The sequence below is a fragment of the Meriones unguiculatus genome, chromosome 12 (assembly GCF_030254825.1).
Source record: "Meriones unguiculatus strain TT.TT164.6M chromosome 12, Bangor_MerUng_6.1, whole genome shotgun sequence".
NCBI lineage: Eukaryota > Metazoa > Chordata > Mammalia > Rodentia > Muridae > Meriones > Meriones unguiculatus.
Genome location: NC_083360.1, coordinates 39551711 through 39579163, shown reverse-complemented (window position 1 = coordinate 39579163; position 27453 = coordinate 39551711). Strand labels below are relative to the sequence as shown.

General features: G+C 44.7%; 1 protein-coding gene across 25 annotated transcripts in view; it reads right to left on the bottom strand.

Moving 5' to 3' along the window:
- Ikzf1 (IKAROS family zinc finger 1) overlaps nucleotides 1-27453 on the bottom strand; it is a 91302-nt gene that overhangs the window by 31040 nt on the left and 32809 nt on the right. For 6 of the 25 annotated variants that reach the window (XM_060365667.1, XM_021647188.2, XM_021647192.2 and 3 more), the window contains exon 4: nucleotides 2701-2760. The exons of the other annotated variants lie outside the window; for them this stretch is intronic. In XM_060365667.1, the coding sequence (XP_060221650.1) occupies nucleotides 2701-2760 (60 nt within the window). The remainder of the gene's footprint in view (nucleotides 1-2700; nucleotides 2761-27453) is intronic. 25 annotated transcript variants of the gene reach the window in all.

Genomic DNA, 27453 nt, shown 5'->3' with positions numbered 1-27453 from the left:
ATGAAAACCTGTCTTAGAATGTGCTGTCTTACTGTTATGTGCACGTGACTTATCAAAATATTCCAAAAAAATGTGATTGGTTGTCTCAAACTTAACACGACTTCCTGCCGTGACACATTCACACCTCCTCATACATAAAAACCCTTATGAGTGCAGACATGCTTACACCGAAGAAATAAATCCCAAGTTCTTATCTTCAAGTTTACCTGAAGGAATATTAGTAACAGAAGCATTTGAATAAACGTCTTATTTTTTTGGGAGGAGAAGTCAACCTAGTCTTTGACCAGAGCATTCTTAGATGGATACTGCTAAATCCTGTACTTCTCAAATAGCATCTGAGAGTAGGACATCAGAACCCTAACCTCACCGCTGCTGACACCCCAGTATTAAAAATATAGTCGTAATAGTACAATGCCAACAAGCTGGTCTCAGGGTGTGATTCGGTGGCAGGGCACATGCTTGGGTTTGCGATGAAGCACTAGCATACCCAAATCCCTCCTTGACATGATAGCAACACAGCCTGTTTCCTGGTGCTGCTTCATAACAATAAAACTTTTAATCATACAAGGTCTGGAGACTGAAAATCTAAGGGGTTTAAAAACTTGTAACACTTTCATATTAATTTCACTTGCATTAAAAAGAGCCTTCTTTACTCTCGAAAATACTACTGTGGTTGCCCAAATATAGTTATCATTTTCAACTTAAAAAAAGATTTTATTTATTTATTTTACATATATGAGTGTTCTATCTGCATGTATACCTGCACACCAGAAGAGGGAATCAGATCCCAGTACCGATAGTTGGGAGCCACCATATGGTTGCTGGGAACTGAATTCAGGACCTCTGGAAGAGCAGATGGTGCTCTTCACTGGAGCCATCTCTCCAGCCCCATTTTCAACTTTCCATACATTAAAAAATTAATATCTATATTATATGGATAATATCTGCTTATTAGTGAGTGTATACTATGCCTATCTTTCTGTTTCTGGGTTACCTCACTCAGGATGATCTCTTCTAGTTCCATCATTTGCCTGCAAATTTCATGATTTCCTTGTTTTTAATAGCTGAGTAATATTCCATTGTGTAGATGTGCCACAATTTCTGTATCCATTCCTCTGTTAAGGGACATCTAGGTTGTTTCCAGATTCTGGCTATTACAAATAAAGCTGCTATAAACATAGTTGAGAAATTGTCCTTATTGAATGGTGGGACATCTTTTGTGTATACGGTCAAGAGTGGGCACTAATAAGTGGGTATTAGCCATATAATATAGGCCAGCCATCTACAGACCTAAAGAAGCTAAACCCTAAGAAGGACCCTAGGGAAGATGCTTAAATCTTATTCAGAATGGCAAATAGGATAGACACCAGAAGTAGTACAAGAGAGGAAACAGGATGGGAGCCTACTATAGAGGGTGCTCTGAAAGGATTCACCCAACAGGGGATCATAGCAGATGATGAGACTCAGGACCAAACTTGGGGCAGAGCACAAGGAGTCTTACGGAAGAAGGGAGTGTGTATGTGGGGGGAATAGAGGGATATGGAGGGGACAGGAGCTCAACAAGGAGACCAACAAAGCTAAAACAACAACAACAATAAAACAAAAACAAAAACAAAAATAAAACCTGAGCCCAGGGGATCCTGCAGGGACTGATGCACCAACCAAGGACCATGCATGGAGAGGACCTAGACCCCCTGCTCAGATATGGCTGATTAGCAGCTCGGTCTCCATGTGGATCTCTGAGTGAGGGGAGCAGGAGCTGCCTCTATCATGACCTCAGTTGACTGATCTTGGACCAGTTGCCCCTGATGATGCAGCCTTGCCAGGCCATGGAGGAGCCTCCAAGCAGTCCTGATGAGATGTAACAAGCTATGGGCAGATGGCAATAGTAGTGGAAGGGGATGAGAGGAAGACGAAGGTTGGGACTCGGGAAGTTGAGGGAGGGGGCTTTAATTGGGATATAAAATGAATAAATTGTGAAGAAAAAAATGTAAAAAAATTAGCATCTAGTTTTTGGCATAAGAGCTCAGAGGAGAGCAGGCTAGCCTGCATGCACAGCAATGGGGTGTGTGTTCATGTGGGAAAACCTGTGGGTCTTCTCTGTTCTGAGGCTAGCACTCCAGAGCAAGGAAAGGAGAGTGCACTTCCCTTTCTCCATCCCCTTCACAAAAAACTGTGCAAGTTATCTGAAAAGATGTTGGTTTGTTTGATACTGGCAGGAAGCATGGACCACTCAGTTGTTGACGGCAGCTTTAATCCTAACCCTGCTGGCAGACCCACATTAGCTATTTCTTCACTTTTGCTTCAATTTCATGCTCTCTACATCTCTCACCATCAAAACCTTACTGGTGATCTGGGTGTGGCTGTGCCTAGCTCCAGGGAGGCAGAGGCAGGAAGAGGGAGATAACTGAAAATTTAAGGTGAGCCTGGGCGTCATAGAGCAGGGGAGACCCTGTCTCACAAACAAATGCAAAACCAATCAAGTAACCTCCTCACCCTTTACCTCTGTACTTTATCATAACAATTATGTGCCCGATGATGGGTGTTTAATGACAGAATGGCAAACCTTTAGTTCATATCATCTTTTTCAAGTGTAAAGTAAGGTGTTGATGAGAAAACATGCAAGTTGTGTTTGCACGATGGGCCCAACCATGAAATGAGCACATGCTACTGTTTTCTAGAAGCAAAGCATATACTTACGAGAGAAAGATTTGGGAATTAGTGCATGAAAATCCCTAAAGCCATCAGCCCCATATGCAACTGCAATAAAGAAGGCAAAAAGAAAGCCAGGTTGAAATATCATCACAGACATAGTAAGAATTTAGAAGACAGTGCTGCCTTTAAAAGGCATATTATTACATAAAACCACCAGTTAGCTGCTAATTTGTTATTGCTAGTCTTCATAAGGGCAACAGAGAAGTCACTACACAGAATGGGACTTCTGAACCCGAGGGTCTCAACCCAGGGTCTCATCATGTTGAGGCGCTGTGAACAAGCATTAGATGTGTACCTTGTGACATTCTAGAACCAGGAGCCACTCAGCGGCGCTGGTCCCCAATCTCAGCCACATCACAGTATCTAATGGACGAGCACACATCTCCACAAGACCAGCGTGCTCCTCATAGGTAGTCTACACCTCTAATGCTCTTCTTTTTTTTTTTCCCAAAGTGTCCAAAAAATTAATTTTCTAATCAAAATGTTGGATGGGGAAAACTGTTACTGCAAAAAGAATGCTGTGGGTGTTCCTTACTAGTCGCCTTCATAAACGGCACCAAATCTCCGCACTTGTACTCTCTTTCTCGGGCAATTCCTGGTGGGCTTCCGATATGTAAGAATTGGCATATTGTACATATGTGTCTGTATGTGTGTATATACATGTACACACATTAGATACACTCTCACATGTAATAATAATAATAATAATAATAATAATAATAATAATAATAATAATAACAACAACAACATAGAGCTTTCTCTTAATTTGTAGCTTGTTAATCCAACTGTGCTGGCTAGCTGGAAAGCTCAGAGATCCATCTGTCTCTCCCCCTGCCATTGTAGGTGTCTGTGGCCATGCTTGGACTTTACATGGGTGCTAGAGATCCAAACTCAGATTCTCGTGTTTCACAGTAAGTACTTTATCCACTGAGCTACCTCCACTTCACGAAAAACAATAAAATACTGGGATAATGTACAAACATAGTTAAGGAGATACAACAGTCCCTTTTTGGAAGTGACACATGCTTTACATCTATTTATTGTTTCCTGGTCTAAATCTTACTTGTTAAAGTCAACATCATGCACCCATCAGAGTCATTATAAATTAGCTTGTTGGGCTGGTAAAAGGGCTCAGGGGTGAAAGCACTTGCTGCTAAGCCTGAAGACCTGAGTTCAATACCTGAGACCTGAATTCAACCATCTGCAGGTTGTCCTCTGTTCTGCAGACAGTGGGATTCCAGCCCCCAACCCCCACACAATAACTAAAATAATGTAAAGTTTTCATAAATTGATGTGTCTAGATAGGGCTATGAATGGTGGTCTTCAAACAGCCAATGACAGAATGCTACCTACAAAACCCAGAACCATCTGCATCACGGTGACCTTAGACATCAGACGAAAATGTGAATGTGTTTTACAGGTTAAGAGTTCTCATTGCCTTTTAAAGGTGAGCACATTACAGTAGGTTGAAAGATTTGAAAGTTTCGGAGTAAGTGACAGGGTGCTGAGATGGTGGTGGTGCTGAAGATACACTGATATGGTGGGCTGGGAAGTCAGCATCCTAACATATCCCTCTGACCATATGGCCACTGTTTAGTCACGTGCTATGTGTATGCTAGTGAGCAACAAGGCAGTTGGGGGGGTACTGGTACCCTACTGGCAAACAGTGGAGCGAAGGCGGAAGAATGACACAGCTTCTAGTCTATGGACCGCTAGAAAATGTAGACTCATGTAGTGCTCTGCAATCCAGCCCTCCACTGTGTACATTACCATTTAACGTAAAGACCACGATGGTATGTTACTTGCCATGAAATATTGAACTGCTTCCAAAAGGATTTGTCCTTTGTCTATGGTAACTCAAATCAGTCTGCTAATTTTCATCCTTAACAACAACAACAACAAAAAACTATGAAAAGCTTAAAAACAAAATATAGCTCTAGTTACTAAGTTTTACTTGGCATGGCAAAGGTGAATTGATACAGATTCACTGTTCATGCAACAGCCTGGATTTAGAAAAACAAACAAACAAACAAACAAACAAACAAACATTCTATTGGTGTGCTGTGCGGGTAGAAAATAAGGCAAACAGCAAAACCTTGATCTGTGCTGAAATCCAGTCTCTTATAGCAGCAACTCATGGGTCTTTATAAATATCAGGTGCGTGCAACCAGTTTCCACAGTCTCCAAGCCTCACTGTGGGCCTTTGAGGTAGACACCATCACTGTTTTGGCCATAAGGGATCTTGGCTCAAAAGAAGTTCTACAATTTGCACTTAGCATGTAAATATGAAAACTTAAGGTCTTGAAGCATTTAGCATGTAAATGTGAAAATTTAAGTTCCTAACTAGCTATCTGGCACTCACAATTCAAAAGACACATTTCTGCAAACAATCTTCTTTGGGTGCTGGTAAGGCACTGGGAAATGTGTAAGCTGTTGTAGCTGCATACACACACACACACACACACACACACACACACACACACATTTGCCTGTATATGGTCACATCTGGTGATAGTACTTTTACAACAAAGTTTTCCAAATGACAAATACATGGCCAACCAATAACTTGTAGGTTGTTGAAAATAAAATTGGCATTCCTCATGCACACATATAGGAGTTAAGCTCAGGGGTCACTGAGTGCCTTGTCCTATCAGAGGTGGCTGGCCACAATGTCATCTGACAACATTCCCAGGTTGCTTTCAGCAGCGAGGAATGAGGACACAGTTACTAGTTGCTTGCTCTTTTGCAGCAGTCTGCAGGTGCAGGCTTACTCTGCTGCATGACACTCTATAATGTCTTTATTCTGTCCCATCAGAAACAGCTCATTGCCCAATGGGAGGGACCTAGGGAGCGTGCCAGAGATATACTTTTGGTTTTGTCCTCATTTCTCAGACATATCCCCAATTTTAAGACACTGATTTATGAAATGGTACAGATAACAAAATAAACTTTTTTGAGACAGGATCACACTGTGAAGGCCCAGCTGTCTTGGATCTTGCTATGTAGCCTGGGCAAGCCTTGAACACATAGAGATCCATCTTCCTCTGCTTCTTAAGTGCTGAGATTAATGGCCTCTGCTATCACTCTTGGTTGCATTAAGTATTTCTACAAGTCTTTTAAGAATCATGAAATATATCGTTATCAAGCTTCTCTACTAGAGATTTCTGTTCCCCAAATTCTTGCGATCACCACTGTCTAACACACTATAATCCCCTCAGATTCTGAACCCTGTTTGAATTGCCAAGTCTGCACATTATGGAAAACAGGTTGACATCACAGAAACCACATGCTTTGGTCTGCACTAGCTGTGCTTCTCATGAGCAGCTCCTGGTGCTGCACCTAAGGGAGAGGCTGAAAACTATTTGAGATTTTCAGAATGAGAGAGAGGACTTCTGTTCCACTCTCAAGTCTAAGAGGGACAATGACAGTCTTCTGTGGAAGGTAAATGGCTCAGGTTTGTATCTACGAGAATTCATAAGTACATTGTAGCATGATTTTACAACACATTCTTTAAGCCATGCTAACCCTTCAGTCACAGGGAAGCCATTAGATTATTATTAACTTGTCTACAGCTTACAGTGATTTTGGCATTTCTTATTGATCCAAAGAAGGGGCAGCCTACAGATGTGGTTAAATCAGCAAGAACGACAGGCCTGGGGCTGCAAAGGGCAGGCAGAGAAGAAGACTAGGTCCCCACAGACATTGTAGGTATCTTCTACAGGAGTGTAGGGTGACGCCTGGTGCAGGTCTTCGTTGAGAACCTGTTCACTTTATGGACAGATACATTTGTTCTTAAGCCTCCCTGTTGGCTAGGTGGCCCGGAGTTTTCTCACGGGAAGATAACACTAGCTAGCTGACATCACTGACAGGAGATGCTGTGGTTCCAGCCTTGCAAAGAGACATCTAAGATACAAAGAAGCCCCATGTCCTGCCTGCGGACATAGAGCAGAGGAGTGCTGGCATGCGGTCTTACACCTACTCAAATGAGCTCTGCTGCTCCCTCAGATTCAGGGTCAGAACAGCAGGGAGGCTGTCACACCTCTCCCCACCAGTAACCAGATCCTCCTGCCCAGGCTTCAAGGTTCCTGCCATGTCAGTTAGGATGTCTTTAATAGCTCTAGACACGCAAGTGTGGAGAGAGCAGACAGCAGAACCAGGGCTCAGGGAACAGAACACACCGGACTTCCCCCTGCCTGCCATTCCTCTGCCCTCCAGGCCCCACACAGCTGTCCATCTCCAAGCTCATCCTCTTTCCTGGGCCTAGCTTCCTTCCTACATCTCCACATGTGCCAGTGAACAAGGTTCTAGCCAATTAATACATCCGAACTCCTCCATTGCTGCCTGCAAAGTCCAATGATCTCAGCGTCTCCCAGGAGCCTCATTTCCCCTACTGCTCTCCAATCATATCATGCCCCAGCACATCCGTGAAGCTACTCCCACCCCTGCCCCTGACCAGCCCAGGCTGTGGTCTGTGCCATTGCCTGCCTGTGCTTTCTGCTCACCATCGCACGCCAACCTGGCTTGTGCGTGCATTGTGGACTGTGGCCTTCAGGCTCCCATCCCAACACATCTGTCCATCAGACTAAGGCTGTCACACTCCTTGCTGCTCTTTACAATCATGCATGACTTCCAGATGCCCCACCAGTCTACAGTGCTATGTGAGAGGAGAATTGGAAATCCTGTGTGAAAATTCCTCTACCCCTGGCAACTGCTTTCAGAGAATCTCTTGGCAGATCAGACTGTTCAATGAATAAATAAAGGGATGAACCTTAAGAAAATGCTAGAACAAACAACAAGCAACAACCAAAGCCCACAAACAAACATGTTTGCAAATGCTGTGGTTTCCATTTAGCTATGCTCATCCTTGTTCCAAAGCAAAGCCCTAGCCTCATTTGTATATGTCTTACTGCCTTAAGCAACATTCTGGTCCAGGATGGAGATACCCAGACCATCTCCTCCCTCTTCCCATAGTCCTCACAGGACTGTGGAGTCTTCAGGGACTGTTCGGTGACCCCAGCCTGGAGATGCTTCTTCAGAAGCTCCCTTCCTCTCTGGCTTTTGGTCTTCACCTAAGCCTATTACAGGTAAATGCCCAGCTCTGAAAACTCATGTGGTCTGAGCACACCCATGCTTAGAAAGAGGCCAGGACTGACTAGCACACAGTGTCCCTCTGACAGCAGGCACAGGAAGCACAAGGTATTTGTGACAAGGTTCAGCTAGAAAGGTCCCTACTTAATAACCACAATATTTTCAGAAACCCATTCCTAGTAACTGAGAAGTGTGAGAGCGCATGGCAGAAGGCATTGGCTTTCACATGCAACTCCAGAACACATGTATATGTAAAGCAAAGTCAACAATGGGGAAAATAATTTTTGACATTATTTTTACTCAGTGTCATACATTACTACAGTCTGTGTCTACTGGCTCTCCAATCAAATGGATGTCCTTGAACAAAATGGCCATGATCTACCAGAAGGAAGAGGCAGCTGACCGTGCCTGGGCCAGTAGAGGCATCAGATGCTGGGCTTTCCTTCCTAGCTGGAAAGTACACCATGCACCAACTATCTGAGCTCACTTTCCTTATCCACCAAGTGGGAATCATCCCATCTGTTCTGTCAGGTTTGTGTGTTGATTCGTGATAATATGCCAAAGGCCTGGCTGCCACACTGAGAGGACAAGTAGTTAGCTCTGTGCTTGGGACAAAGCCACAGGCTGGGAAGATAACACCTTATCTTCTTGTCCACAAAGAATCCTATGGGCCTATGGTATTGGTTACACCCAACTGCCGTTTGCCACTTTTTAAATGGGAACAGCAGCAGGAAAGGGCTTGGCAGTCCACCCAAGACAATGGAGCTAGGGTAGAGGATATCAGGGCAAACACCATTTGTGTGTTCCAACCCTGAATCCTAGCAAGTGGCCTTCTGTTCCAAAATTCCAACGGGGACTCATCCCATCTACGATATGCTTGAGGTCATCTTTTCTGTTGGGGAGATGGACATTAGGGTTGCTCCCAATGTCATTTTGTCTTACTACTGGTTCCCCCCATCAAATTTGCTCCCAGAGTAGACGATGTGGAGAACACAGTGGAAGAGGGCAGCATCTTTCTTATTCTTGTCGTAACACACCTGGACTTTACTTTCAGTGCTGAGGGCAGAACCCAGGGCCTTGAAGATGTGATGCAGGTGCCTTCCAGTAAATCACACTCCAAACCCCTGTTCTACTTTTGTTTGTATTTTATTGACACAGTATTACATTGTGACAGTGAAAAAATTAGGCTAGAAAAAGCAATGTATGACTTAGCATGACAGAATTCAGAATTTCCTTTAGAGAGTAGAGGGAAAGAACAGAGAGTAAGGATGATGGTTCTGTTAATATTTACAGGAGTAGTTAGAAGTCATCATCATGGTACCGTTTGTAATTCTCCAGGTCCTGCGCTGGGGAAATTACACTCTTACACACTGTTCATGTCCTCTAGGAGAGGGCCGAAAGGTCTCACAGACCCACAATTAAGGTTAAATCTGGTGCACTGAAAAAAAAAACTTGGTGATACTTTATGAATGTTTTAAGTTTCTTGCTTTTTCTGTATTTGTAAAAGAAGCACTACATTTTCAGCAGAAACATTACTTGTTTAACTTGTGTGGTGCTAAGTATGCAGAACTGCCATGAGGGTGCTCTATCTAAGCATTATCTGTTATTAGAAAGGTACTTGCCCTGAGCCTCACAGGAGGGTGACATCGTTCGAGGTTTTGGATCTGAGTTAAAAGTTGAGGTATTTTTTCCCCATCTTATTTGAAATTCTGTCAGTGAGAGACATTTAACTAGCTCGGACAAGCCAGTACACTGATGCAGCGTGTAACTAACACCAGAGCTCTAACTGCAGATGGCAGGAGGGACACTGGGAGGTTTCTGTCATTATCTTCCAACACCCAGGCCCTATAAGGGCTGGGCAGACACAGCCAGAGGCACCCACCACATGATGCAGGGGTGGCTGTGTGCAGAGGCATGGGAGGGGGCAGCCTGGAAGGGTCGCATGACAAATGTAGTCCTTATCAGAGTACTGAGGGATGGGCCAACTAGTGAGTTTCCATCCATTGCAAGGGGTAAGCTGAGTGGAGAGGTTACACACAGGTGGTAGACTGGCCTTCCCAGCAACATGCTTCCAAGAGCAACAAGCTGAACTGTCTGTTAATGCCAGCTACCAGTTGGCGGAAGGTAGGGCTGAAAATAACATGTTGACTGCTCCACTTGACCTGCTTCCTAAATATAGTTCAGAAATGTGCAGGTCTCACATCATTGAAGTGTAGGATATGGTGGTCCTTAAAGTGAGGAGACACACGCAGAGCAAAGCTGGGTACTCTAGATTCCAAAGTGCCCAGCTGAAGGGGACACCAGATAGGTTAGCTCCTTGTGGGTTCTGCTTACATTCATGTCCTTTCTCTCCCATCCCCCAGAACTGGCTTTGTGTCAGCCCCAAAGATTCCAGAAGCCTAGGCCCAGCTTCAGGGAGGCTGGAGATAATGTAATCTCTCCTGGGACACACAGAGGGTGGATCCACTGCTCTCTACCCCCCTTCCAGAAGCCCAACGAGTCCCTGTTAGAATTCCAAGCAAAGAATGACTCAGCAAAGAAGAGGGAGTAATGGGAAAGAGGCCTGCCATTCTGCAGCCCTTCAGGCCCCAAGCCCAGGTGTTGGCTTGCCGCGCACACCTTTGGGTGGGCTGTTGTCTGTGGAGAGGTCTTTACCCACACTCAGGCTGAGAAACTGGAGTGGGGATGGTCGGCAGGCTTTTGGCAACTCCATGCACTGCAGGAGGAAATGAAAGCCTAGTTCTGCTTTGGTTGTTTCTCCATGTGTGCCTCCGAGGAAGCCTTTTTCTCAAGCGCCAGCTCAGTGAGGAGCAGAGAGGATATCTGCAAGGGCTGGCCATGTTCACAGGAACATGAGCTGGGATGCAAAGCATGCGCATGGGGATAACATACCTGGCCTAGTGCTTTGGAGAACATCAATGTGTGTATACAGGAGTTATCACATGTATTCACTCAGGACAGGCATGGAGCACACAAAGGTCACAGAAGCAGCTCAGTTAGTGGCCGAGCACCCATATTTACAGGGACACATCCATGGAGGATGAAAGCAATACAGATACGGAGACCCACCACCACTGTTTTGAACATGGGATCAGCTTGTCCCCACTCCGAGACATGTTCCCAGGATTCTGCTCTGGGAGGCAGGAGACTGCTAATGGTCAGGAGATGAATTGGGCCTCTGCAATATTCAGAAGTCAGCATGAACTCATGTTTCCCCTATTTCTTTCTTTAAATCAGAAGTATGCTTTAATTTTATGAGACATATCCATAGCTCCAAGAGTAAAACTGAAGACGCACATATGAAATTGTTATATACATGATAAACTGCCTGTAAAAGCTTTCCTAGCTTAAGATCAAACGTTTTGAGAAAACAAAAAACAAAAAACAAAACTAAAGTTTCAGTGCTTTTCCAGAATGGTTACATAAAAATTTTAATACTTTATATATACTTAGAGTACATGAAATATCAAGTATGTTTAAATGGCAAGATGCAGCTAATTAAAAGTCACACGTGTCATGCATGAACTCCCTCTGCTTCTTAACAGGAACACAAACCTATAGAGCTGTGGTTTTCAACCTGTGGGTCGTGACCCCTTTGGGGGTTAAACAACCCTTTCACAGAGGTTGTCTAAGACCATTGGAAAACACAGATATTTACATGATGATTCATAATGGTAGCAAAGTTACAGGTATAAAGTAGCAATGAAAATAATTTTATGGTTAGGGATCACAACAACATGAGGAACTGTATCGAAGGGTCCCAGCGTTAGGAAGGCTGAGAACCACTGCTATGGAGGGTTCTGGCCAAGGAGCTGCAGCTGGTGGCAGGATTCTCTATGAGGGTTGCCAGTTCACACGGTGGGAAGCCAGGGCATGCAGAGAGTTCAAGTGCGTTGCCATCTAGGGGCAACTTACTGCTGAATTCGGCACAACAAAGCCCTTGCATTGTAAGGTTCTTTTTGTAGGGAGATCTTTAAGGCTTGTTCTTCCCTTTTCTTATTTTCCTTCCTGTCCTCTCTTCATCTCTCTCTAGACTCCCATTGTAAGAAGAGAATATTACACACACTAACCACACTCTGTCTTGTTTGGCCATCACAGCAAAGCTCTCAGGTGTTAGCAATCATCATGGTCCTAACATCCGGCCTCCAGACTTTGGAAGCTGCTATAGAAATGGGCCCACAGAGGCAAGCTCTATTCAGGCCCTCTCCCTACATCATCATTTCAATGGGACTGAAGAGTCACAAGGCTTAAGCTATAGCTTCCTCACAAGGAAATCCAGAAAAATGCCTGCCTCTTGGCTCCACACAGTCTGAGAGACTAGAGAAGACACCTGGCACTCAGGAAGTGCTGGCTGCCCTTTTGTTCAGGTGCCATTACCTTTCTCTGAGCTCAGCTCATTACTCAGAAACCCCTAGCTTACTGGCACTTTCATCAAAATGTCACATCTCTTGGGAAGAACCTTCAAATACCACATGTTTTTCCTAGTAGAGGCCAGCAGTTTCTTGCTATCAGGGCATCTCAAAAAGTCCTGTCCTTCTTATCATTAGCATTTCTTTGAAACTGGGAGAACTTCTTTCTTCTTTTCCTGTTTTTCTCATTTTATGGCCCGGTAGCACTTTCTTGGGAAATTTATAGAAATGAGTAGTTTAAGTCACGTGTTCTTCCCAGTTAAAAATCAGACGTGTTAGGCACTTACCGTCTGGGCCAAACCCACTGGCTCTCCCACAGCCCCCACAGAAGCCTGTGAGCTTTCTCTGGGTGAGGGACCTGTGTTGAGCATCTACCGTGCCTTTACTTCTTTAATCCATGGAGCAAGCCTTAGAAAAACCTTCCTCATACCAGAGAGAAGACTCACAGACAGCAGAACTTGCCCAGGGAGACTCAGCAAACTATGGCTTCAGACCAAGTTCATGGGACCTCATAGCCCATCCCCCATCCCTGGTTACTCCCTAAGTCCTGACATGGATTTTTATAAACTTTCTGCTTCTAGTAGTTTATGAAACAAAGCCTTTCCAATAAGCCAAACATATCACAGGAGGAATGCAAGCATTCCAGAAGTATGCTTATAAGCCTCCAGGGGGTCACTTGAGAACCTTGAAAGGGGAAGGTTTTAGCTTAGTACTAGAAGAATACAGCAAACTGCACCAGCCACTGCCCAAGAGCCATCAAGGTGCACCAGCAGAAATGGAACATGGGCCTTGCATTTCCAGGGGTTTATTAGAAGTCATGTAGGTGAATCAAGCCAGGGGGAGACCTGTATTGGGCACATAAGTGATCCTCTGTCTGCTCAGAGTTATGAAGACAGCGTTCTGAGATCCAGGGGTAGGAGGGCTGGTAGGCTGGGAACCATCCTAGGACCCTCTGGAAGTTGCAGTTCCCAGGCAACAGGAACTGTCTGAGATGCTTGTTCAGCGAGTCACATGGTAGGAACTGGTTTTGGGATGGAGAAGCTTCCAAGAAGAGGTGATCATAATACCCCACAGAAACAGGGAAGTTGGGAACCAACAGGCATTTTGGAGGAAAAACAGGATTATGAGGCAATGACTGAGAGGCCCTAGCCCCTGAGGCAGATGTGTGAACCCCAGCTGCCATCATAAAAAGCTATAAATTGGTCTGTTTTAGTCACCACACTTCTGGAACAGCAGCTATGCAACAGGAAGTCCCCAGCTTCCAGAGACAAACTTCTCTGTTCTGTCCTTGTCCCTCCCGGCCTTCCTACGCCACCCAGATCACCGTCCCCAGGAGGTAGGGCCATGCTCAGGAGTTGGGACACTGTGTTGTGTGTCATATTGTAACTGGCTTTCCACATCCTCCTGGCTGTATGGTAAGAGCTCGTGAAGAGGAACGAGGGTAAATACTGAAATACAGGAATACAGGAAGAGAGGAAGCTACCCAAGACATCAGCCCAACTGAAGTCAAAGAATTATGGAGAACTGACAGAAAGGGAAGTAAGAATAGGGAATCATATGAGGGGCTTAGCAGAGAGCTTGGCGACACACAAAATACACAGACATTCATAGAGAAACACAGATACAGGTCCATACACAAACAAATACCGACACACATGTCCTCCATGTCCAGGCACAATGAGGTGTAGACATAGATACAGACAGAAGCACAGAAAAATACATACACCCAACACACACACAAGCACATGTACATACCTTCACACACATGAGTAGGCATGCACACACAAGCTTGTACAACAACAAACATGCCATTAGACCTGTACAAATGCAAAAATGACAAGAGACATACACATACATGCATGCTCACACAGAGCTTATGTGAACATCCACCCATCCACCCAACCACACAGCCTCTCTTGAACTTAAAATAGGAGTCTGAGCTGTCCATTCTTAGTCTCCAAGAAGAGTATGATAGCCACCTTAGTTTTGCTGGCTGACAGGGACTGCTCAGCTGTGCCCTGCATATTTGTCTCTATCTGCTGTTCAATCCCCAAATCCAGGCACTCTTGAGTCTTCTAATCAGCCACTCAAGTATTTTTCTCTTGTATTTAAAAAGCTGGAGTAAACACCACAATAAGATTTCCTGACATAATAAAAATCCAGTGTTAGGACTGAGACAAATGCAATCAAATGATGACAAAAAAAATGACTAAGGAAACAGAAAATATAAGTATATTTACAAAGGACACCTTTAGAGACCTCTACAACTCAGTTTTGGAATGAAGAGAACAGAACAGAACAACAACAACAACAACAACAAAAGACTATTCTAGAAAAGAGAGAACAAAATTCTCTCTGTCTGTCTGTGGAGATAATGAGCCCAGAGTTGAGTCAAAGGCATCCCACCGGTCGAGTTTGGACACTGCTTAGAAAAAAAGTCCTTATCTAACAAGTCCACAGGCTGTGGCAGAGCCATCAGGGCCCGCTGGGGAGGTTAGAAGGCGGCCTGGTGTGAATGGAGAGTGCCCTTACCAAGGCAGGGCTTAAAGTTCACGTGCCACTGTCCCACACTGTCCCTTCACTCACTGCTCCAGAGGAACATCGGCTTCCTCACATCTGCCGTTGTTCTAACAACAAACTGATGTTCACAAAGACTATGCCAGTAGCTGAGGATTTTTATTTATTTGTTTGTTTGTGTTTATTGTCTTGCAATCTAGCATCTGAAACCTTGTTGGGACTCTACGAGAAAGCCTCAGGTTGGCTGAGAAACATTTAGAAGCTCCAGCCTTAGCCTAGTACCTTAGGGCAGTACGCAGTGCCTGCACATCTGCGTTTTTGTGTGTCCAGCTCTGGGGAGGCCCTGCCCTGAGTGAATGAGGGCTCTCCTGCGCTTACCTGTGCCCTGAACATTCTTCATTCAAGTCTTTCCTACTCAGACAATACCATGTTCACCCATTGGTAGGTCTCCTAAGATGCACTGTGCAAGGTACCTACCCACATGCATGGGACAAGCGTGTTTCTTTGGGAGTGGAAAGGAAAGTTCAGATGTCTCAGTCCTTCCCTGGGAAATGGAGGCTGGGGAAGATTCGCCTAACGGAGGCTGCTGGACAGGGCTTTCCAGAATTGGGGACCAAGATCCATTGTGTTTACCTTCTGCAGAAACCAGGCTCATCTTCCACCTGTTATACTGTCCTCAAGGTTTCTGATGGGCACTCTCCTGGTCAGATCCTTGGGATGGAATTTTCTCTGTGTCACATATATCAACTATCATATTTTTGATCTTGAAGCATACACTGAAGCTTGGCAATGCCAAATGAAAGAGGAATGCTAGGGAGTGTGTTAAAAAAAAATCCACACCTGTATATTTTGGGCATTCCATTTTCCTCTTGAGTTCTGACAAACATTTTCATTTCTGACTGTTGCTTTTTTAAATGTTCTACGTGAAAGTTATACCTGGTATACAGATTGCTGTCTGGAATGCCGTGTCCCCTGCTTTCCTGGTACCTCTTAGCCCACACTCATCAGTCCAATGTCATCGCCTCAAGTTTGCCATCTGCCTTCTGTGCTGAATTCATCAGGGTGAGGAAAGAGTTGTGCTCACACACGTGCAGGTAGGGAAAGGAGGCTGCCCGCCTCTGCCATGCCACCTCTAAAGCAAGGGTGGCAAGAGGCCATGTAGCCATCACACGCCCTTCACACTGTTTTTCTCTCCGCCCTCTTCCCTTACAGTCTCCAGCTGCTCACAGCCCAGCAGAGCTGATAAATAGGTACCTCAAACACACAAAAGGTAGACAGGGTCCTTTAACTCCCACATCACAGAGGGTTCAGAACAGCGCAGGAAGCAGTGCCCTCCAGACAGTGGCTGGGGATTCTGCCTTCTTTGCATCCTCCCCACACCTTAGCTTGGTGCCAGGCTCGGCTTCAGGGTAAAAAGTTCTGGGTGGAGGGATATTTGGGACAACAGTGCATTTTGGAAGAAGTCAGGCCAAAGTTGGAGAACGTGTAATGTCTTGGCAAAAAAAAAAAAAAAAAAAAAAAAAAAAAGAGGGTTGTTGAAACTGTATTAAATGAAGTGTGAGAATCTCCCTAGTAATTTAAATATTTATGGAAATAAACACAAAAGTAATAAAAGCAATAGAGCTGAGAGTTAATATTGGGGCAATAGCCATATTTACCATGCCCTTGGCCTACAGTCTGACACCACAGTCTCTGGAACCCCACAGACCACCTAAGCTTAGGTAGGCACACTGGTTCTGGTAGCCTGGATCTTCACTTGTGCTACCTTGATACTCTTGCAAGCTAACTGGATGTCCTTATCTGTGCCATTTATAACCAGAATGTCCTAACTGTCCTGTAGATGACTTGCGTCACTGGATGTAATCATGTGCCATGTGGATGTTCTACCTGTGTCAAGTCACACAGATCATTTAACCTACACCACCAGGATATCCTCACCTGTGGCCTATGGTCACGTAATCTGTGTCACCAGAAACTATACTAGATAATCAGCCATGCCATGCTGTGACACCCATGGTAGCTTGAGAGAGGTGGCAAAAGCTGAAACAGCTTGTCATTGTGTTGGCGGGGAAAGCTGAGGTCAGGAAAATCAGGCCTATCAGTCCAACTGCCTTGGAAATCTTGAATGCATAAGCTGCAAATACTTGCTAGTATAGGAATGCAGTCTCTCCCTGTGTGCCTGTCCTGCTACAGCCTCTTGAAACTCCCATCTTTTTTTTTTTTTTTTTTTTTTTGTCTTGTGATTTTATGAAGAGATCTGACTGTGAAAACAAGGCAAGGCCACATGCCACCCACAAGTGCCACTTCATTCTCCAACAACAAAGTTTAAAACCTAAAACATTTGAGGGGAAATATGTATGGCATGAAATTTGCAAAGCTATATTCTGGAGTGATGAAACATTTGTGTCTGTGATACTGATGCTGCCAAGCTCTGTCGGGGAAGGGGTCCAAGTAAAACACATTCTTAACAAATACAAAAACACACCTGGGCATCAGATAAGGAGGCGATTGCATTTCATGTCAACTTGGAGGCTTCTGTTTTAAGTGACAGAGATACTACAGAAGCTTAACTAGGAAGAATCCAGAGAGATCAGAGGCTGAACGTGCCAGCCTTGCAGCCTGACCTTAAAATGCTAAGTTAGTAATGTACACTCTTGAGAAGATCAGCAGATCCATAGCTGGCCCCTGCTACCATCACTCTGCTCACTCGTTCGTTAGTTATTCACATCCATCTCTACCAAGCAATGAAAAGGATTCCAGGACGGGAAAGAGAGGAGAGCCAAACACCAGGACTAGCAAAGTCCTGAGCTAAAATTCATGCATTTCCAGGCAAATCCCTGAGATGCCCACTCTGAGGACGAGCATGCTCTTTCCATACCATCCTGTGAAAAAGACACTTTCTTATTTTAATCTTCAGAACTTTAACAAAGTAAGAGACAGAACTCACCATGAGAACAAGGAAGACAATTCAATTACTCAGGCAATGGCCAAGAGCTCCAGAGGTAAAGCAGCTTTTCTTTGGTGAAGGGCAGGACCTGTGAGCTAACAAACATCAGCATGTTTTCTGCCCCCAGGGTCCTAACCATCTGAAATCTGAACAGAAGTGAAAAGCTCAGGTCAATGCCCCTGCTACAGGGGAAGCAAGAGAAATGCTTGCTGAAGGAGTGGATAAATGAATGGAGGTGTGCAGTGTGGCTTAGTTGAATACCATATGTAATGATAACTTCATCATTATAACAACAGTGTACATCTTTAAAGACATTCAGGGCAGGAGGTATCATGCACATTCAATGAAAATTCTTTACACATAGTGGTTCAAGTGCTCCGGAAATAGAATGGGGGTGAGATTAAGTAGTTTAGAAAGCTCTGGTCTTGAACACCACCCCCACCTCAGTGACTGATTAAAGACACTCTGTGGTACATCGGAAGCACGAGAGCCTGTGGGTCAGACACGACACAACATTGTTGCTGTGATGAGGAACTCCATGACTGGCTCTTACATTTCAGACACCAGGGAACAGCCAGCCCTTTCTCACGGATCTGTGCAGAGATAGTTGAGGATGGACGGCAGCTATGTGCAAAAGGCACAAATCTCAGGTGGGGCAAAAGAGTTTGACATTGACTTCCAGGGCTGTGCCACTGCAAAAGTAGATGTGGAGCGAACATAGAACAACAGAGATTAAAAACAGGAAATGGGTGCATTGAGAGCCACTTCTTGGAAATGATGAAATGAAATGTGTTTCAACCTTAAGGTGTAACCATGAAAGCTAAGTTTAATCAAGGTTGTTAAGCTGTGTGTTAGGAGTTCCTTTTAAACACAGACGTCGTATTGATATTATGGCTCGACCCACTCCTCTAGTATCACGGAGAACACAATGGTGAAGTTCACAAACCATTCACCACATCACAAAAACTAACAGAGGGCACAACTCCGGAACAACTGCCAAGGGGCAGGCAGTTCAGAGTTCCTCAGCCTGAACTCAGAGTTTATTCTCAGTCACCGTCTAGGATGTTATCCAGAGATGTTAACACACAGATTAATGAAATAACTGGGAAATCTGAGAGAACACCTTAGTCCAGAGGCTTACATTACAAAGCAGGTTTGAAACCTGTAACTGTGCCAAACAAATGCACACTTTGTTTCCTCGGCCTCTGGCTCCAGGCCAGCTGCCTGTGGCACCACCTGTGACTCACTGGCATCTAGCACTCGATGAAGCAGCACCAGAGGCCAACCCACCCAGGAAGGCTTTTTCTACAGACTGACAACGGGGCAGTTGTACAAATCATACCCAAGATCTCCATTTATGAGTAACCCATGCAAATGAGAGTGATCAAAAGAATAGAAATGATGGGAAGTTTAACAAGCGTACATGTTTTCACACTTTGGTGACACATTTCTAACGGTCAGGAGTGAGCAGAGCTCTGTGGGCAAGGTTAGCATCTCTGTGAGATGATGAGCAGCACAGAGGGCCTGAGGGTCTGCAGTGCAGTGCAGGGTCCCTCGCAGAAGATGTTCTTTAAGGAGCTGGGTAGAGAGGTGGGAGGTGCTTTTTCATCAGCGCACTAGATTTCCAGGAGGGTGCAAACCAAAGCTTGCAAACCTACTATGACAGTCAAAGGGGCTGGACCAGTGGCGAGGAGGAAAGTTCATAGTCTTTTCGAGGTATCAGGGACCAGACTCATAGCTTAAGGAGACAGGTACAGAATGCATCGTGGTCCCACCTGGTCTAATATCTCAGCATTTCACACTTGAGTTCTGAGACTGATGCCACAGCACCCAGAAGCTATGAGCATCCCACCTCCAAGTCCACTCCAGGGCAGCCTCTATCCGCTTTGCTTGCCCTGCCTACGGCCCTCTGTATCTGCTGAAGCACTTCTCCCGGTTTGGGATCCTGCTGTCTTTTACAATTGGCTTCTTTTATTTCACTTCGATTCTTTCCACCCTATGGCTCTCTGAATACATTTATAAAATGAAACACACAGGCCCTCTTGTTTCGAGAGAATTGACTCAAGTTGTAACTGGTTTTCAAATGTTCCACGCTTATTTTCCATCAACTCCATAGTATACCCATTCTTTGTGTTTTCATAGTACTGGGGATTGAACCCAGGGCTAGACAGGTGCTCTACCACTGGGCCACACCTGTAGCCACTCAAAGATGATAAAATATAAGAATCAGTACCTTCAATGTGACAGTTTTCCACTCCTTTTCAAGATGGAATCTTGCTATGTAGCCCCAGTTGGCTTGGACATTAGAATCCTCCTGCCTCAGCCTAGCCATGGCTGATTTTAATAAGTATGAGGCATGCTCTAAGATTTTTTTTTTTTTTTTATTTTGGAGACGACTGTAACAAAACAAATGCCTTACACTAGGGACTATTTGGTCAAGAGAAAGCCACCCCAGTGAGCCTCAACATTACATATTCATGGCTGTGAAATGGGTTTGTGGAAGACTATCCTTGGCGCCAACCATCCTTCAGCGGCTTTCAGCCAGCCCCTAGGCCAAAGCCAGCAGGCCAGCCTCTGACATATTTGAAGACACATAATATGCCATTATCATCTAAAGACCCTACATATGTCTCACCAACATGGTTTCTCCCCTTGCTTGTTGTGTGTATTGCAGTTCTTTTTAAATCCCACCCCCTCAGAAAAGCTCAGGTTTTCCTCATTCTATGCCATTTTCCTCATTATATGCCTGGAAAGTATGTTCCAAACAAGATTAGACTAGATGGTAAATATCCGGCCTCAGAATGCCCTTTAGCAAGTATTTGTTCTTTGGATGGCAACAAAGGTTAGGAACACATAGACTTAAAGGAAAAGTCACTAACAGCCTAAAGAATTAGAAAGTGTGGGTTCACAGTCCTGGGAGATTCAAAGATCAGAAAACCAGCCAAGTAAGCAAGCATGGTGCCAGGCTTCCAGCCTGTGCTGAGTTCTTGGACATGTGCTTGGAGTCACCCATCTGCATCACAGAGGCAAGGTCTCCTCCAGCAACCATGTTCCACATGCCTCAGGCACTACCTCTCCTGCAGTTAGCTGTACATTGTTCAGGGTGTCATCTCTTAGCTACCGTGCATAGCGCAGGTACATCTTTTGAAAGATTGGGTAATATCATCACACATAACAAGGACTCGTTGAAGCTGTTCCATCCTATCTCATTTGTTTTACTCCACCATCTACCTACAGAAGCCGTTCTGACCGCGACCATATCAGGTACAGGGGTCTGGTTGGTGATACTTGAAACAAAGTGATGGCCTAGCTCATTGTTGCAGTGGGTAGGGGCCCTGCTTGCTGTGAGTGATGCTCACAGTCTTAAAAACCACTTCACCCTTGTTCAAGTCTTCATGCCGTAGTGGTGGGGAAGCAGCACCTTAGAGAAGTGCTATTTACCTCAAAGAATGTGCCCTAGACAACTTATGTATACCCCACTCCTGATTTCCTTTTTGAGGTGAGAATGCACTAGCAGCCCATTTATGGGGTATCTCTGATCAGCACACCTTCTCCTGTCCTTCTTGTTGAGACCCCCGTGGCTCGGAAAAGATAGTGTGGTATCCCTGGATGCAACAGTTTGAGACTTCTGACTTCTCTGACAAACTCAAACAACTTCTGGCAGTGTTTAACAGTGTGAAAATATGAATGAAAGATGGGAAATCAAGCAAATGCATTCTCTTGGAAATGCCCTGGCATACATCAGGAGAATCTTGGGATTTGTGTTATTCTTTTTAAACGTAAGGCAAAATATTTGTTATTTATAATTTTTTTTTTCATTTTTTTCTTCACAATTTATTCATTACATATCCTGATTGAAGCCTCCTCCCTCAACTCCCCCAGTCCCACCCTCCCTCCCTCTTCCTCTCATCCCCTTCCCCTAGTCCACTGAAAGTGGGAGTTCTCCACTATTGGGAAGGCTAAATATTTACACCTTGATTATAGAAAAACATTCTGCCCTGTTGTCCAGCTCCTTTTTCTCTGAAGCAAACTTTTGTGGTCTGAAGAATTGGCAAGACCCTCCAGCAGCAGCCAGGTAATGGTATTTCACACAAACCAGGAGGGCTGGACCACAGCCACAGCCTTCTCCACTCACTGTTGCTACCAAGCATGCTTTCTACCTGGTTCCCCTTTCACTTAAACTTTCTAAGAAATTGTTCTGCCTTTACAGCATACCATCTGCTCGTGAATGATCTGACCCATTATGTGGCATGGCACCACACCTTTCATCCGACTCCCAGAAACCCTGGATTTCAGGAGAAAATCAATTTGCCAAAGTAAAAAGGAAACTCAATACAAGACTGGACAGGGAAATCTCCTTGTAAAACAACCTTCACTGGAAAAGGAGGTTTGAAAAGAGTGGGGGGCAGTTAGATATTTTTACTCCTTTAACTGAAGTGTATGAAGGTGTTTTGGGTCCCTTTAAAGAACCGCATTTTGAATGGTTTGAAGACATGACTTTGACTTTAAGCTTTGTCCATAAGCTAGTTCCTCCTGCAGGTGTCTGTGTTGTGCAGGGGAGCAGGGATCAACACAAAACTCTTAGCAGATTAGCAATGTTAATTTCATCGTTTCCATATTTTATCCACGGAGTATCACACTATCAAAACAGAAAAAAAAGGGATGTTTCAGCCATCTTATGTAGTGACAATGAACCTCTTAAGGACAGGGATCCTGTCTTATTCAACAATGTCCGTTTGTCTGGCAGCTGCAAATGACCTCCACAGACTGAGCTGAGATACATGGAACTAAGCAAGATGACAAAGACGAGCAGATTCCATTGCTCAGCCAAATGTCAAATGTTCCAGGATGCACAAGAGCTATGTGTGTCTTCACATCTCTGCTGGGGAAACGACTTATGAGCTGTTGGTCGACAGGACAAAGGGCATGGCTGCAAAACTCTCACACATTCTGGTAGCACACCAAGAGCAAGGGAGGCGGTGGCCTTTCTACTCAACCTTCTGCCCTCAGAACTGTTAAGTTTATAAACAGTGAACATGTGCTTAAGAAGTGATGAGTTCACGGATCATTATTAGTGAACCATCTGGAGAGTCAAGGCTAGCTGTGGCATGGTGTCTGCCAGCACATTTATGTAAGAGAGATAGACGCACACAGGCAAGCTCCCTTTAATGAATGAGAGTGGCGAGAGGCAAGGCAAATGTACGGTAGTTTCTGCTCCGTGTGTTTGCTACATTCCAAGGAAAGGAATAATTAGACAGAAGAAGGGGGCATTTAGCGGTCCTTTTAGTATGTCTCACCTGCCACTGGAAGAGCTCTCACTCATGTGAAACTAGAGATGATGTGGACAGAAGCAAAGGTCTCATCCCCCATGCTGCCAGCACCTACAGTGAGCGACCTGCCCACTGATGGGTTTAAATGGACTGCTGAGTCCACACGGTGTCTGGGTGGCCTTTCATCCCGTGTGTTTCATGGACCCAACTCTCGGCACAGCAGCAACATGATATTGCTTGAAAGCTGTGCTTCTGTTTACTTTGTTTTGTGGGTACTGGGAGTGGGAGAAAGGCATTAGCATTTAAGGCCAACTGTGCATATCCATTGCATGTTTTATCCATGTCCAGACAGAAGAGATTGCAGTAATGCATCACTTAATAACATGGATATTTTCAAAGAAGAAATGCATCTGAGGTGGTTTCATCCCCACGTGATCATCCACAGTGTTAGTTGCAGATGTAGACAGCTACCACACACTAGCAGATACCATCAGTGACTGTCACATGGCATTTTCTAACATATGACAGTTTTTGCCTTTCCCAGGAGAATGGTCACATCACCATCAGAAGATCCAATAAAAGCAGCTATGACTTTCAATACACCTAGCTAACTATTTCCATAAATAAATAAATTTTAGGTGTCTGAAACCAACAGAATAGTTTGTGGGACAAGCTATATTCTTCAATATTTTATTTCTTACTTTTCTCTTGTTATTTTCTTGTCTCTCTATTCCTGCACCTTTCCTCTTTTCTATCAAAGGGTACATTCAGTGATATCTCCTAACTTGGTGGCTTTTGCATAGAAGGGTGCCTGTGAACATGTTTGTCTCAAAACTGCCTCAGGTGTCTCTCGACCTCCAAAATGCTGAAGCCACTCACATTCCCCCCTTCAGCTCCAGCTCTGAAAAGCCACCAGCAGCAAGGTGTGGTGCATATTTATTTAACTCTTTAAAGGAACAGGTTCTTGTCCATCTGTGACACTCATGACACTCATTCCAGGGGTTGGAAGTTCTGGAGGCTACACAGGTTTGAGGAATAGGCCACTAATCATTCAGATTTTCTTTTAATTCTCACAACTAAGAAGGAAAAAATACCCCAATCTACTTCTTTTTCAAAATCTGCTACAATAAAGTTGGGTTCATAGTCTGAAGTAGTCAGCAAAGTCAACGTTCCCTGTTTTTATTTACTTGATAGCAGGCTTTCTGTGATATAACTAGCTAGACTATCTCACCACAGTAAATCCTGAACCAGGAGTGCTGGACTAACACATCAGAAAGCAAGCAAGCAAGCAAACAACAAACAAACAAACAAAACAAGAGCTAGTGACCTTGAGAAATGTGGCTTTGACTCTGCTAGTTACCACCAATGGGCACCTAAAGATGCTTCAGGTTACTCATGACAACAAGGCTTACACCAGGTTACATCATGACAACTCATGATGGTCCTGCTTGTGCCTCCTGAGCAGTGTTAGCCCAGTGCAACACTATCCATCTATTGGTTCTTAGATCCACACAAGCAACCAAATTTTGATGACCATGTATCTATGATCACCATGTTTGAAGGAATGGAAGGAAGAAGAAGAAAGAAAGGAATAAAGGAGGGAGGGAGGAAAGGAAGAAGGGAAGGAAGAAAATTATAAGTAAAAAGAGGGAGGCAAGGCAAGGGTAGAAGACAAAGAATGAGGAAAAAGGAAGAAGGTAAGCATGAGGGAGGGAAGGGGAAAGAATGAAGGGGAGGGAGGGGAGAGAAAGGGAATAAAGAGGGAAGGAATGAGAGAGAGAAGAAAGAGGAGAGGGAGGAAGAGGGAAAGATGACAGAAAAGAAGAGGGAGACATAAAAGGGAAAGGAGGGGGAGGAAGCGAGGGAAGGAGGGAGAAAGAGAGTGAGGTAGGGAGGGAAAATCATAAGACAATAATACAAAGCCACAACTACAGATCCTATCTCTGTGCTCTGGATCATGGTGTGCTCAGGAAACCCAGCAACCACAGGCACAGGGACACACCCTGTCTCCTGAACTGTAAGAAGAACAGTGGGCAGTGTTGCTTGCAAGGCTGGGGTCTATGTATGCTGAGCTCAGGCATGGGGTGAAGCACGAAGGGTGGGAATGCCAGAGCCGTCCGTGCCTGGGCTTTCAGGACTGCAGTGGTTGCTGGTGCAAACACCAAGCTTCATTTTAAGGAAGTTCGCCTCTATTTCTCCCTTAAAAATCCTTTTCCAACACCCCTTCCTCCCCATTGCTTCATCAGGTTGCAGCAGGTTTTTTTTTCTTTTTCTTTTTCTTTTTAGGAAGTAGCAAGAGGATTCAGTGCCACCATTTTTTAAAATTTTATTTTTCAAAACCAGTTTCACAGCAGTCATAGTGTATTTCTGAGGCTAGGTTTGCTGGTAGCCGTTTCCAGTGGTACTCTTCTGGAATGTGCTATGAAGCACCTGTCATGTTTTGAAGAGATTTATTTAAATAAATAGACTCATGCCAAGATACAGGAGGACATGAGAACAAAATGAAGGGATGGAAATAAAAGTTAGAAGTGATCCTTGTCACACGTGAGTGTTCTGGATTCAGGGAAGTGGCTGTGTTTTCCAGGTTACTGCTGTTCTTCAGCAGCTGCTATCTGTGTGGAAGCGAATGCCTATGAGGCCTAATGCTGAAATGCTGATATCTAGAGCACAAATAGGACAGGACTTAGACTGAGCAAAAGTGTGGAAAAACTAGACAGTAAAATTCAGCAAGCATTCACATAATACTTTTCTATAGTGTAATTATATGCTTTCGCAGGAACTCTCAAGATCCATTTGCCTGACGCCAGGGGCTACTGCTCAGTGCTGGAGCACAGCACTGGGAAAGACAAATCAAGCCCCTCCAAATGGCTGGCTTAGTTGGCTCCTGAGGATAAGAAAAGTGGCCAATTCAAACTGAGATATGATATAAGCATCAAATATACACTGGGCTCAAACACTTAGTCCAAAGGAAAAGTAAACATTTCCATAAAAAAAAAACTATTTACGGTGAGTATATATTTGCAATAATATAACATTAATTTGCTGCATTTCCAGCAGATAGTGCTACTCTAGGAAAGGAGACTGATGCACAGGTGAATTCCAGAAAAACTGGCTGCCACTCATCAATGAGATTCCTAACCTCGCACAAGGACTGCTCATGGCTGTGCTTCACAGGCTAGAGCTGGGGTGAGCCTATCTGTCTGTCTGTTTAGGGGATGACAGCAGTTGTGGGCATGCATGTGGTGTAGACACAGAGCAGTTCGAGATGAGGGTGAACATTCAAGAGGCATTCCACCAAAAGTAAAAGCAGTTGCTAAAATAATACACCGAGAAGCACAAACCCTTCACAGGTGGTTTCATAGCCGCTAGCACAAAATGGCACGTCAAAACCAGTGTGAGGACGATGGAGAAGTCGCCCTCCTCCACACCTCTAAGTAGATGCACTTGACTTTACAGCAACACAGCATCCTCTTCTTAAGGTTATAGCCACTGCACTTAGGTCTCAGCATTCTCCACCCAACACTAATTTCCCTAAAGGTTGCTTCAACTGTCATACTAGGATCAAACAAGTGGTTACCACACCAGGCAATAGTTAATCATCAGTATTACACATTCTGGTGCAAACAGAAGCCGAAGAAGTGCTCTGGGGGTCACTGCTGATTCTTATTTTTATTGCCACCAAGTTCAAGTGGAGTGTACAGACATTGGGAAAGCACTCAACATTTTGCCAGGTTCTAAGAATAACAATAATCATATAGCTGCCTGCAGGGCTGTAATAAAAGTCCTTTTCTCATTTCAGCAGGGTTTCACTTCTAGGCTAACAGTCTTTCATTTGGTATAAGTGAATGTCCGCAATTGCCTGAACCCTGCCGGGCAGCAGGAGTCAGCCTGGAAGCCATCCATCGATGAACAGGATCACAGCCCACACCCTGCTGGATGGGGAAGATGCTGGACGTTCAGTGCTTCCCTGGAATCCTGGCCTGGTGACTTCAGTGGAAATTGACAGCCTGCAGCCACATCCCCTGTAGGGGAAGTACTCTCCTGGCAGCCAGCCTTGCAAAGACATACCCCGGTCCTGTGGCCAGCGATGGCTGCCTTGACCTGACTCCTGAGAAAGGCAGGGCAAATGGCTCTTCTACCATAGAAGTGAGTTCCAGCAAGCCTCTGATGCTTCAGGGCCTCAGGAGTCCCTGGTCCCTCCATGGTAAACTGAGCTTTTGATCATTCTCCCCCACATTTGCATATTGTGAAGCCTTACTGAGAAAGTATCTTCACAATCACCACAGCTGTAGGGACGGGTGAGGGAACTCACCTCTTGACCTGTGTACTGATGGCTGGGTTGAACATAACTCATGGATTCAAAAGGACTGTTCTGTTCATTAAGAGACAGAGGGCCGTTGCTGCAGGAGGCCCCATTTGGTGATACCAACAGCAGAGAGCCACTGGGAGCCAATTCCTGTGAGTAAAATTTACCCTACAGGACACAGATAGCTATCAAAAAAGTATA